Consider the following 14,314-nt stretch of genomic DNA (forward strand, 5'->3'; position numbering starts at 1 on the left):
AGGCCTTTCCTGGATTCCACTTTTATATTCAGTGAAGATTCTGTTACATGTTAAAGACGTCTTAGGGACATTTCACCATGTCCCTTGTATAAAATTGCACCATTTCTTTTTTGGATTGTGTTGCAGGTGTTATTCTCAGAATTTTGACTTAAAGTAAATATTCTTTTTCCTGTTGTTTATATACACAACAGAATTAATTTCTTTTTTTTTTTTTACTTGGTTTGTTCTAGGCTTCTATGTCCATATTAATGTTTCAAATCAAATACAAAAGGTGCTGTTTCAGGCCTATGGTGTGAGCTCACTGTAAACACTGTGATGTTTACTATGGTGTGATTGGAGGGAAATCCTTGGGGAAATCTCTCTCATATTGGCTTATGGAAGCTGCTGGTTATTTATAATGGGGAAGATGTGGAAGTCAATGCTGAAGGATTGGCCATAGGCCCTGGCATTTCCAGCACATGCATGACTATTGAGCCACACATCAGAAAAGACACTTGCTCATGCCATTTATAATGTTTGTTTTTGTGTAGTGTCAGAATATTTGGTTATATATATATATATATATATATATATCTCAGTATAGACCTATAATACCTTTCTAAGCTTTAACCATGTAACAAAAAACAAGTAGGATTTTCTTCTCCAATTTGGAAAATGTATTTTTTGTGTTTTAAGACCTTTTGCATCTTAAAAATTTACACCCTATTTTGTTCCTTGGTTTCCTTCAATGCCAGTCATTTTTTTCATGAAAATGTATGAAAACACACATATACACAGCAGCAGCAATAGGACCTCATGCTGTGCTTGCAGTGAACCTGGAGCAGTGAGAGCATTTTGTGTTTTGTATTTGTGAACATAATCACGAATGCAAAATGCTGTTTGCATCCGCTGTGGTGACTTTTATTGGATTACCATGTTTCCATTCATTAGGTTCTTCCTGGGAGGGATAGGCAGGAATAAGTCAATAAAGAATTATTTTCTCGTAATGGAGGGGGTTAACATGGAGAAATATGAGATTTGGAGACCACAGAAAAACACATCATCATCAACTCCAATTTACTGAAGCAGGAGCATTTGTCTTCAGCAGCAGCAGCACTGTGATTGTTTTCTTGTGTGTCTTCTATTATCTTTGCTCAGTACAAATCACAATATCCTGTGCTTTTGTTGCCAGAAGCCCAGAAATACAGATGAATGTGGATTGTGCCATTCGTGAAGGATGTTTTGTTTTTCAGAGCTGCTTAGAGATTGGCTTTGATTGTTAATTTGTTGGTTGGATACTCTTTGAAGAAATTCCTGATAACCATGTTTCTGTTGTATTGCTTTAGAAATACAACAAAATACAGCTGCCGTCTTAAATCGGGTTGAAGCCATTGCAAAATACTTTGTGTACACTTAAAGGGAACATCAATGATTCTGGGCAATTGCACTTCTCTCTGGTTTTTTACATACCGAAGCTAACCATCTTTTAAGGGGAAACGGTTTGTTTGGGGAGTAATTGTTGATAAGCTATACAATTTTATAGGGTGTTTACAACAATAAGAACACTATCTCAAGTCGGTTTTTGTCAGAATGGGTGACTGATTCCCATTCTGAATTTTAGTTGAGTGGTTGAGTCATGGTTTGTGGTTTGCGTCAAACATCAAATCAAAAGAAGAAAAAGAAAAGGCTACAACCATCAAATCTGATCGGAGAGTTTTTACAAACTGCAAACTGGGCAACAATAACAGCTCTAATATCCATGGACCTTTCTGAACCATGTACTCTGTGTTATCTGAGGTTGTAGGTTTTGGAAGGGTCTGGTTTTATTGAGCATTCCTCAGTGTGGGACCATGTTAAAATGAACTGCACCAGGTCACTATACATCTAACTGAACAAACACACCCTAAACTTCAGGCTGTAGATGTGTCATTTTGGTTGCTTCTGATTGGTCTTACTCAACTCCAAATGTAATTTACGATTCCATGTTTTTCAATGTTTATTTCTAGGGATGCACAATGATACAGGAATCCTGGGTTTCGGCATGGACTTTTAGACCATGCAGATATAACAAACTGATATCTGATGACATTTGTATTGTCATTTTATTTCTTTTACTGTTTTAACTAAGTTTGTAACTCTCTATAAATACATTTCCATATATATATTTATAGATCCATAGAAACAGCAGGTACAAAATAAATATAATTAAAAACGAAATACACTCTATCCATGTTCTAAAAGCTTAAACTGGGTTTATGTAAAGTTTTATGTAAGTATTTGTAGGCAGAGCAGGGCCTGTACCCATATTAACTTCACTTTGTGTAAATTCATTCCACTGTGTTTGCCTTCTGATTTTGGTAGCTGATTTGATTGTTTGCCTTTGGCCTTGAACTTTGAGATTGATTATGCGACTATTGACTATGTTTATGTGTGCGTGCATGCGTGTGTGTGTCTGTGGCAGCACCTCTGCACACTGCTTGCAGACAGATGCATTGGGGCGTCTATAAATAATGGAAGATCAGCCTCCACCATGCAAATTCAGAGCCAGAAAAACTAAAGAGGCATTTTCACACTGCTCTAACACAAGCGCGTGCTGTTTAATATTCTAATCAAATGCATTCTCTTTGCCCTTTCCAGGGCCTTGAAATCAATAAGCTTCAGGAATTTTAAAAAGCGACAAGCACTCTCTTTTGGACAGTGCTTTTCAACAATGAGTGTGGTGTTTGTGACTGTGTGTGTGTGTGTGTTGGTTTGATTTTATTTGCATTTCCTAGACAAAAAAAAAATAATAATTCTTTGTAGTAAAACCCAAGAAAAGAGCATAAGATAAGCTGAGAACAGTGCATAAATATCCACGCCCAAACTCCTCTCAGCCTTAAATATACCCTGCAAATTCATGTCATTTCTGCATCAGACAAACTCACTTCACTTAGTTCAGGAGACAGATCTCGACTCGATGTCAGCTCGCTCGTCCGCGCTGGGTCATTCCTGCTGATCCCCATATACGGAGCCATGTTCAGCCATGATCAGGCACACTGAGCCTGCTGTCTTAAAACTTGCTCCCACCTCCACCCTGTCTCCACTCTTTTCTCATATTCATTTATCCAACAGGCGTGGGGGTCACACCCTGGACAGGAAACACACAGAAACACCCATTTTCTCACACACTCACATATATGGACAACCACACTATCTACCAGCATGTCTTTTGGATTGTGGAGAGCAGAGCCGGGAAAACACAACAGACGTCACACACAGTGACCTGAGACCAGGCTTGAATCCTCAACCCCAGGATCCTGACGCCGTTATTCCACTGTTTACCACATATACATTCATATTTGTATAAACATTTATATCCAAAACAATAATTTTACAAGGAAAGGAAAATACGCTTAACTTCTGCTGGAAGCAGGTACAAGTTCCTAACAGTTTAGGGCATTTTTGTTGGTCCATTCATCATGAAACCTGCTTAATTTTTACAAAATGTAGAGGGCAGTGGGCTTTTAAAAATAATTTTAAAAACATAAAACAATAGATTTGTTCATACAGTAAGTATATTGTGCATAGTACATATGTACAACACCATACAGATAAAAACAAGTGTTTGTTTGTGTGTGTGTTTGCTCTCAGGCTGTAGTAACTGAAGCTTTGTAAGTGTGAGTGGGCTCTTTGTGTATTGTGAGTGAAGCAGAGGAGGGTTCTTGTTTGTTGTGACCTTCATACACAGAGATGGAGTGTCACATGTATGACAGGAATGATGGAGGAGTGGAAGAAAAGCTCGTAACCTCACTCACCTGCTTCCTTTAACACATTTGTCCCCCACCCTCTTTCACCCACCCTCCTTCTAGCTTTTTTGGCATAAATGTACAAAGAACAATATTGGCCAAGCTTAACAACAGTGCCATTATATGAATAATTGCTGTCCCACCCCCCCACCCACCCCCCTTCTCTCTTTCTCTCTCTCTTTCTTTCTTTCTTTCTTTCTTTCTTTTTCGTCACTCATTTGTACTGATTCCACATGTAGACCATTTTGGGTCATTTTAGTATATTTTATTTTGATTAAGAATAAACCCATTCATTTAAAATGCAGTTTAATTCAGATTGATTTAATGACAAAATGTTCCATTGTTTAAGTGTGTGTGTGTGTGTGTAAGTGTGTAAGACATATGCTAGAACAGTATTTGTCAAACCTGGTCCTGCGGGAACACAGCCCTGCACATTTTAGTGGTTTCCCTGTTGTATCACACACAGTGCAACTCTAAATGCACTTGTTTATTTACCGATTGTTTGAATCTGGTGTGTTGTGAGGAGTGAAATCAATAAATGTGCAGGGCAGGGTGACTCCAGGAACAAGGCTGAGAAACACTTGACAGACATTAAACAACCATTCATGCTAACTGCTAAACCCACTTTTTCTCTGACTCTTGCTTTGTGTAGTCAGATGTCAGATTATTTTGTGGTGTGTGTGGACACTGCCTGACTGCAGTGAAAGCCACATTGTGGTCAGTGATCATAACAATAACGTCACGGTCAGCACCCACATACTGACCTGTGGCCTCTCTCTCTCTCTCTCTCTCTCTCTCTCCCAATATATTTCTCAGTCTCCTTTAGGGTTACAAAGGGGTGGAAATGTGCCGATATATTTCCAGTAAATTACTGGTACTTTTAGGACATATTCCAAAATGTAAACTTTCCATGGGTATTTTGGGATAGTAATAGTTAGTAAATATTGGATCATTTAAAGGAACTATATCATACACTTTCATCATCAACTTTTTTTTTTCAACAGCAGACATGTAGGCATAACAATACAAGTAATAACTATGACAAAGGTGATGTCATAGTTGACATGGCATTGTTCTGTTGAATAAAATGACAAAGTGTAAAAGCACTAAAGCTAATGGTCTTCAAAATGTTAAATAATTAAATAATAAGTATTAATTATTGGTTACGGAAACCTGTTGAGGCAAAAATATAAGTAGCTAGCCTTGGTAAGCTAACCTCTTTCTAGCCTGTTAGCCTGGGTAAACAAGTCTCTTAAATTAAATTGCTCATTGAGCTTTTATGATTTACCAGATAGCAAGCAACTGTGAGATCATACCTTGATTTAATAGTTTCTTAAATGTTTCAATGCTATTACTGACAATAAATATATGAACCTCATCAGACATTTCCTGACTTTAGTTAGTCTTTTGGTCCAAATGTGTGCTTTTAGTAGGTGAGTGTCAGGATTCTAGAAATCATCTGGACATATGCTGTACATGTGATGGAGGAATGAACAGTGCAGGGGTCTCAATAGCCCTTTAGTGTGTAATGTGCCATGTGCCTGGGATTGAGGAGCAGATTTGCTATTCAACTGTTGTATCAAATTATTTTAGCCAAGATTATGCTTCAGTATATTCTTTTTTTAAACTATATGTAAGTTTCCCACCTTTAGCTTTGAATATTCCCAATAATTCCCATAAAAACCAGTTAATTTCCATGGTAAATTTCCCAACTTTAAAAATTCCCAGAATTTTGCAACTCTAGTCTCCTTTATTTCTTTAAGTTTTATTCAGATGCATTCTCCAGCACATATTTCTTTAATTCTTTCTGTCTTTCTTTCTTTCTTTTTTTGCTCTATCACTTTCAGTCTCTATTAAATTTTTAGTGCTACAGAGAGAATAATAACAGTCAATCAGTTGCAACATTATGCAGCTGTAAGCTGAGTATATTTCTGCTTTCCTAGAAAGGACATCAGTCTGCATCAAAAACAACACTACTATTAATAGGTCTAACCTCATTTAACTAAGCCTTAGTCGTCATCGTCATCATCCTCCTCACATTGATCATGTCCTCCATCCTCCATAAGGGAGTAAAGAGACGAGCGGATTCAGTGAGGTGTTTAGAGAAGCCCCCTGCTGTGTGTGTGTGTGTGTGTGTATCTTTGCTGTGAAGGGGAAAGTAAGGATTCATTAAAGCAGGCTTCTTTATTGTGGGCCTGTTAGTCTATTCTGGCTCATACATTTTAGAGTTATTCAAGAACTAGAGTTTGAGGTCATGATGTGCTTCAAGTGTATTTGTTAGAACTGGGTTTGACTGTCTCTGTCACTCAAGCTCTTACACAGCTCATTGAAATGACCATTAGCTACCTGTCATACAAGCACAAAAATAATGCTTAGAACTGTGTTTGGTATAGTGCAGTAGGTAACACATCTGCTCTCTTCATAACAGACTAGGATTTGATTTCCCAGTTTGGAACCTCAAGCTTTAACCTATTTCCAAAAAGTAAGAATATTTTGTGAAGTACATTCATGATATGCCATAGCAGTCAGATCTGGACTGAAGCCTGTCAAGTCAAGCATCTTCATTCTGTGACTATGAAGCCACACTGTTGTAACTGAAGGAGACCTGGCATTGTTTTGCTGAAATAACCATGGGCATGCCAGGAAAAGACGGCAAGTTGTTGGCAGCAAATGTCTCTCTGAAATTCCAGTATATTCTTCCATATCAATGGTGCCTTCACATAAAGTATGCAAGTTGCCCAGTCTGTAGGCAAAAATAACTCCATAACATGATGGGTGTTGGCTTTTGCACCTATCGTTGATAAAATCTGGATGGTCTCCTTCATGAAAATAGGTTGAGAAAGTCACTAATTTGACCACAGCATATGTTTCTACTCTCTTTCATAACACCTGAGATAATGTTAGGCCCAGAGAACTCTACTATACATAGTATTTATGTGTGTCTTAATTCTTGCTAATAGTATTTCTCATTGCATTTCCTAATGAAGTGTGTTGAGTGACAATAGTTTTCTGAACTACTTCCGAGCCTATGTGGCGATATTTATCATTTCTCCTGCAGTGTTGTATGAGGCCTCGACGATTACATTTATTCTAAAGAGGTTCCAGGCCTGATTTAGACTGAGGATTTCTCACAGTATTATGTAGGGTAGATGGTGAAAGACCTAATTTTTTTGCAGTCTTACTTTGAGAAAGCTAAAAAAAATATTTTTTTCTTCAACTGTTAAATGATTCTCTCATTAAGTTTGGTAAAAAGTGTTGAGCCATGAGTCCTCTTTGCTTGTGAAAATTGAGCCTTTGGTGGATGCTACTTTTACGCCTTTTACATTTTTTTGATTTTAGTGGAATCCTACCCTTATTTCCCTCTTTGTATTTGAGTGGCAGATACAATTCTAAATATATAGATGGTCAGTGAAAACATTATCAGTTAAATAAACCTTCAAGAGATTTAACAAATCACAAATTATCCTTTTTATTGCTTTTTATAAAGTGCCCCAACCTTTCCAGAAATACGACTGTACACTACTTAGTACACTTAGGCAAGATTCCTAAGAGCAGCCTTCGTATCAGTGGATCATTCCACTCTTTTGTCTTGGCTGCATGAGCATGTCATTGCCCTGGACTGGTTTAGATCATACTTAAACAATACAAAGCAATTTTATATCCTCTATCCACACCTCCTTGTCACTTAAGGCATTCCACAGGGCTCAGTGCTCAGACCCTTCTTGTTTGTTGTATTTTAGAATCCTGCTTATCAGAAATCAGAAAAATGAATGAAGCAAAATTTTCTCAAATTAAGCAGCGAACAAATGGAACTCATTCTGATCTGCTCTAAATCAACCCTTAACCACACTTTTCCTTTTACTCTTGACATTAATAGTGTTGCTGTCTCACCAACATATTGCACCTTTTCTCCAACACCTTCATTAACTTCCGATAATATCGCATGCAATTTAAAATGATTCTACTTACCTACAAGGCCCTTTCTCCCCCTATTTATGTGATCTTTCTTCCTAATGAATCCTCTTAAGTCTTCTATACATGGGACGCTCACTATCCGTCCATCCAATCTCCATTGTTTTGTTCAAACATTTTTTAGAAGTTCTCCCTTCTGGAACTCTCTACCACCTTTGATTAAGCAGTATCCTTCTTTGTCTTTATTCAGCCCTAATCTCAAAACATATCTCTTTATGCTTGCAGAAAATCTGTGATAAGCCCGCACTACCTACACAGGTACTCTGTCTATATCCAATAGTCATTTGTATTAATTACAGTTATCCCTGTTGTCTGCAATACTCCATACAACAACATGTGTGAGCACTATATAAGATAAAAAGTATTATTTGTCTACCTCTATAACATAATTGAAATGCTTAATGAGTATCAAAATCTAGAGTTTGACATTCATATGGATGTTAAAGAGTGTATAAATATGTGCTGGTGTAGTTGTTTTAGTGTTACAGTGTAAGCATATATTTTTATACTTTATCTTACCCCACTGACTCATCCTTTAAGCCACCTGCATTGGTGTGTAAATGCAGGTCTGTGTGTGGGGATAAAATGCAATGTTTATGATTTCTCCTCTGTTGCTATATATGAATTTGCAAAACAGGCCACTTTTGAAAGCCCTGGGCCGTAAGGCTGCTAGAGATTGCATATTTGGCACCGGACGCTGGCCGTCTGGAGAAGTGGACGACCTTCACGTCAAACACTAAATTAACTGGCTTGAGTGAAACTCGGCTAAATCAGCCCGGGCAGTGTGATGATCCACGGTCAGGAAAATAGAAAGTGACAGAGTAAAGGTGGTTTGGAGTCACCCTACTGACCATCCATTGCTCCTATGTGTCAGTGAGTGTGTGAGGGTATGATGTACTCTGTTTAATCTCTGGAATATGTAAACGGTGTCACTTAGAGTGGTTTGATGGAAATCCTGTCCATTATAGAGAAACCTAGGGCTGGAATAGAAATCAAAAGTTTTTTTGTTGACAGTGGCAGGTGTACTCAGAATGGAAATTCAATCAAGGGGAATTTTGAATAAAAATGAATTAAACATATATAACCTTTAAAGATGACTCTGTGAACCAGATGGTTGAGTATATATTGCTCTGAGAGCCTCAGAGTTTGTCAAAACTGGTTTTATACTGGACTGCTACAAAAAAAAATATTGTGTTGAAGTACAGATGCACAGTGTAAGAAAAATCCTTTGTTGTTGCCATATTTGAGTATAATTTTATCAGATGGTCTGTGTATGTCTGTGGATGGAGAATCTGAGCTTGAGATGGTGCTGGGCGATATGAGCACAAATCAATAGCATGATTGACTGTACATTTTACCAAGATTGCGATTAATGATGAATGATTATTTTGTTTTTGTATTTATGACCCTCATAGTTCAGTGCCGAGGCTTGTACTGTAGATATGCTCCAGTAATAAATATGGGATATATATTTTTCAAATGTTGCTGAGAGCTTGTTCCTCTCGTTTTCTGAGCATTGTTTATATTTGGTGTGTGAATGTGCTTTGGTCGTTGAAACTGACTTCTTTTTGTTCAGTGTCGTCTCAATTAAAGTCAAAGCAAAACACATCCAAACCACAGACGGCGTGCTTTTGTTTGGTCCGGGCTGCTTGAGTGGCTTGGTCTACCTCGGTGTTTAGGTTGCTTCCATGTGGCAGATAGTGGCAGAATCATGTGATTACAGCTTAGTAGCATGGTTTTAAAGGAACAGTGCATGAACACACAGTGGGGACACAACAGAATAAAAGTAATGGATATAATCAAATTAAACAAGATTATGTTGATTAGAAGTTCTGAATGTCGATTTCGATTAATTTTCAATTAATTGCCCAGCCCTAGCTTGAGAGTATGTGTATGTACAGTATGTAGTCAATGTAGTCAAAGGTTTGGACACCTACTTATCTAAATGTCTTTTAAAATGAATAGTATTCAGCGAGAGCATGTCCCTTTTTTGCTGCAGTAACAATCTTAAACATTTGGGAAGGCTTTAGTCTTGAGGTTGGAAACATTATGAGAAGGTCTGTTTCATTCACCTACCTGAATAGAAATAAGATTGTCTATTGTCTGTACTAATTTTGGATCTGTTTTGGATCACAAACACCACTCCAGCTCGTTCCAAAGATATTGAATTAAACCCTTCAGCCTGTTAGGCATGATACCCATCCCATGGTGGGCATTGTTTTTAACAGGCCCCATTTATTATATTTTATATTGTGCTGGATTCTAGACCTGCTGATGATATACGTACCAGTGATTATATTCAGAAATTGTATCATGAGGTAATTTATCACAGTTATGATAAGATATTCTATTCTGCCCACTATTTTCAACTCTCTTTGTATGTGTGTTCACAGTGGGTGCTGGCATTTGAAATTTTCATCCCACTTGTCCTCTTCTTCATCCTGCTGGGTCTGAGACAGAAGAAGCCCGCCATCCCAGTGAAAGAAGGTAAGACTTTGAACAGTGCTGGGGCCCACAGGATAACAGAGGATGGCACAGAAAAGAAAAATATTTTAACAAGCGAGAGAAGAGAGAGAGAGAGTGGGAAGAGGTGTTTCTTCTATTCAGTGGATATACAGGGTGTCATAACTTTGGGGACATGTGGCTCTATACAGTTTTTTAAATACAAAAATCTACCTTGGAAATAATGACATTACAAATTTTGTATATGTGTATCTCATGTTAAGTATATGCCATTTTTATTTATAATGTATTAGTTAAGTGCATTTTTATGGACACTAGACCATTATACAATGCATTTAAATGCCTTTTCAACAACATATTTAGTTTATCTCTCTTGTGTTATGTCTCAGGACCATTTTTTGACCTGTTCACTTTTAAATTTCAGTGCGGTGCAAATGATCACTTGAGGTTTTTAAATTATACAATAAAATAATAACTACATGACATTTAGGTGGCAGCAACAGGGTGCTGTTAAAAATAGCTGGGGGAAAAAAACATTGGCTGGCTCACACCCCCACTTTAGGGAACCACTGATTTACGCAATACTTGCTTTTGATATCAGAGAAATCATTTAAGGTTCTTTGCTATTTGAAAAGTAGCAGTGAGCGTGATCAACAGTCATATATTTCTCATAATGTTTGAAGATTTCCCCAAACTTTGAACAGAAGCATTCTGCAATCCACACTTGGAAGGAACCTCAAACCTGTGCTCTGGTCTGTATCGAAAAAAAAACAGGAATCCCTCAAGATTGGACTCATAATCAACCCCCAATAGCCAAACCAAGCAGAGGTGCAGTGGAGATGTTCTCATTCACAGCACATTCAAATAACGCCCAAAGGCCCGGGCGCACTGTGATAGTCAATAACAGTGCTTGTGCTGTGAGTGAATTGGAGAGACTGAAGAGTGCTTAACTCTGATTGCCTTTGGCTGTGATGAATGGGTCGAATTCAGCCCGTGATGGATAATAGGTCTTATCTTCTTTTCTACGTGACCACGCAGTGCTATTGTACAACTTTGCTAATCAGCCATTGATTGCAAAGATTGTTGGCATTTATCCAGCACTGTAGTGTTGAGTGTTGGTTTATTTGTGTTTTCTTTTCATGGAGCACCCTCATTAGTCTTTGTCACCATGTTCTGTATTCATTTATTTATTTCCAATTCTGAAGGAAATCACATGCCATCTATTTTTGTCTTTTTTTGCATTTTTTCTTTGCTCTTATCTATCTGTCTCTGTCCTACTCTTTATTCTTCTGTATCTCTCTCTTTCTCTCTCTCTCTCTCTCTCTCTCTCTCTCTCTCTCTCTCTCTCTCGCTCTTGCTCTCTCTGATATGGTGCATGTTCACTGCATGCTGGACCAGTGTGTAAGTCTAAACATTGTTTTTTTCTTTTACTCAGTGTTGCTGATTCATGAATTTTGTGCCATCTGTGCCGCATACTCTCCATTGTGTCATTATATGTTGTGGTTTGTTTTGTTGCACTGTGTGTCTCTTAATGTGTGTATTTCCAAATGATCTTGCTTCCTACTCAGAGGAAAAAAAAAAAGGATACAGAGCTCAGACCTCACTAGGGCCTGACTAATATGAATACTTTGTTAACTGTACAGATTTTAAGGACCTAAAAAAATGACAGATATTATCAGCTGATATAATTTAATATGGTAAAAATAGTTTTACTTTCAATAGTTTTATTATATATTATTTTATAGCTTCATTATTGCTTTAGATATTATGATATTATATTTAGAAACAAAATATCAATGTATTTCGTAGGTATTAATAAATTCTCAGTATCAGCTGATAGTATCAATGTAGTCAGTGAATCACACACTTCTTTATTATGTGCAGGAGTAAAGAAGTGAAAGGAGCTGTGAATGTAAATTTAGGGAGGATTTAGGGCCTGTAAATGTCTCTGTGTGCACTAACATGGAACAGTGTGCCTCACAGCATTATCACTGCATTTGCCAACATTGCTACTGACAAAAAGCCAATATATTACTATTGAAAATGATTCCCTCTTCCACTTACTGCCGCTGCTCTACTGGTTTAATGGACTTAACCAGCAATCAAGCTTTTTCCTCAGAACAACGTTTATGGGGTTAATCCTCAGCTGTGTGGTCAGAGAGGAAGCAGATGTCAGACAGGAACGCATTAGGACTGATCTCTCACTGGATGAGCCGTCACTGGAACAGCAGAAATATGACACAAGCTTGTGTAAACACGGGCCTAGGGAGATTTTACTGTATGCCCAGCCGTTGACAGCCAGTGCTGTTCATCTAATCACAGACTCGCGGGATGACTGGAGGCTTATTAGTATACACTGTGAGATGGAGAGCGAAACGATCAAGCTGAGTCCAGGGTTGGACTATTCAAACCCTTGGGGGGCAATATTCTACATTTTGCTTGTACAATATTAGGTGCACTAATGACATTTCTCTGGTTTTATGTACTAGAATCAGCTGTAATTGATTTTTACAAGCTGCACTTAAAGCATTATATATTTTAATTACCTCTGTTCTGATTGGTTGCATTATGGGCTTGGTAGTGAACGATATAGTGACCTCTCACAATATAGTGCAAAACCAAAGACACAAACTTTGGACACAATATTGAGATATGAGGGAAAACTATGTACGTTTATTTTTTGGCTGAACTATCGCTTTAAGAAGAGGAACATCAGCAGATTATATTTAAGTAACCTTCCGTATTCCTCCATCAGTGCCAGCAACTTTGTGTTTGACTTTCAGAGACAGATGCCAAAATCAGCTGTGGCTTAGGTTGAATGTAAAGCAGCTGAGAGTTCAGAATGGACGCATGCATTTCCCAGAGACGTTCATTAACTGAAGGATCATTAAATCATCAAAGCAATTATAGGCCCAATTTAGTAATTACAGGATCAATATAGGGCAAACCAAGGCAACAAGATTACTTTAGCAGTAAAATGCCCTCTTAAGGGGGTCCAGTCAATTTTGGTTAATTGAATTTTGAAAATCTTTCCGTTGATATGATGCGTTTCAGTTGGAGTGCTCCTTCATTTGGGCTGTTCAGACCTTACATTTTATTGGATGGAAGAAATTACTTTCAGATTGTGAAGCAGAGTTTAATACCACCTCAGAACCTGCACATACAGTATGTAGATATCAGGTTTCACAGTACGGATTAATGTAGTCATTCTGGAGAAGTAGGACTTTAAAGAGCTGTTTAGCAAAAAATATTTTATAGAGGTTTGTACTTAATCCAATGTCAGTCAAGAGTGAAGTGACCTTAAAAGAGTTGTTTAGAGCTCAAAGTTTTTTTTCATTACTGTTGCGAGGCTTATGTTCTGCCAAGCAATACAAGATAATGCTAGTTGTGCAAACTGCCTAAATCATCATAAACTCACCCGGAACTGTTTAGATAGATAAATAAATTCGATTTTTTGGTTTATAACACTCTATGACATGCTGTTATCTATAATAATAGACAAAAGTAAGTAGCACAACTAAAAATTGTAGTGGTAGCCATTTTGGATTCTGAATGAGAATTCATCTGACATTTCCATAACTCCCTTTCTGTTTTTATAGGGATTGTTTAAAAAAATCTAATTTACACCTATATCTTATGTAGTCAGGATGTCTCTTAGCCAAGATATGTTCATTTTCCACATGTTGCTTCTTTATTTTAGCCCTGGAGGTACAAGACAAACAAATTTTAAACAAACAGTGGAAGTAGCCAAGCAAATCATTACTAAATATATCCCAAAAACCTCTGAGGTTAAATTGAGTATACAATTTTATAAAAAGATGTAATTTAGCTCTTTATTATGTTAAGTGACTATGAAAAAGCACAAAATTTTAACTTGTAGCAGAACATTGGGGAAATATTTTAGTGCTAAGTTCCCACTGTAGAGTCTGATGCACATCCCTCAGGCATGTGGACTCCATATAATTATCACTTATATCTATTTATAAGTATTCATTTCATGGAATACATGCTTCAAAAACAGATATAAAATAGTATCAGTAGAGATCAGCAGTGGTATATACCTGACATATACTTGTATGATGTGTCTGTGCATGCATAATGCTGCATTCATCAAC

At 37.4% G+C, this 14,314-nt stretch overlaps 1 protein-coding gene across 1 annotated transcript in view; it reads left to right on the forward strand.

The window, feature by feature from the left end:
- The window catches only part of LOC136676226 (ATP-binding cassette sub-family A member 2-like), an 85,965-nt gene that overhangs the window by 37,105 nt on the left and 34,546 nt on the right, over positions 1 to 14,314 (forward strand). The window contains exon 2 of the mRNA XM_066653072.1: positions 10,130 to 10,223. Within this exon, the coding sequence (XP_066509169.1) occupies positions 10,130 to 10,223 (94 nt within the window). The remainder of the gene's footprint in view (positions 1 to 10,129; positions 10,224 to 14,314) is intronic.

The sequence above is a fragment of the Hoplias malabaricus genome, chromosome X2, assembly GCF_029633855.1.
Source record: "Hoplias malabaricus isolate fHopMal1 chromosome X2, fHopMal1.hap1, whole genome shotgun sequence".
In the NCBI taxonomy this organism is placed as follows: Eukaryota; Metazoa; Chordata; class Actinopteri; order Characiformes; family Erythrinidae; genus Hoplias; species Hoplias malabaricus.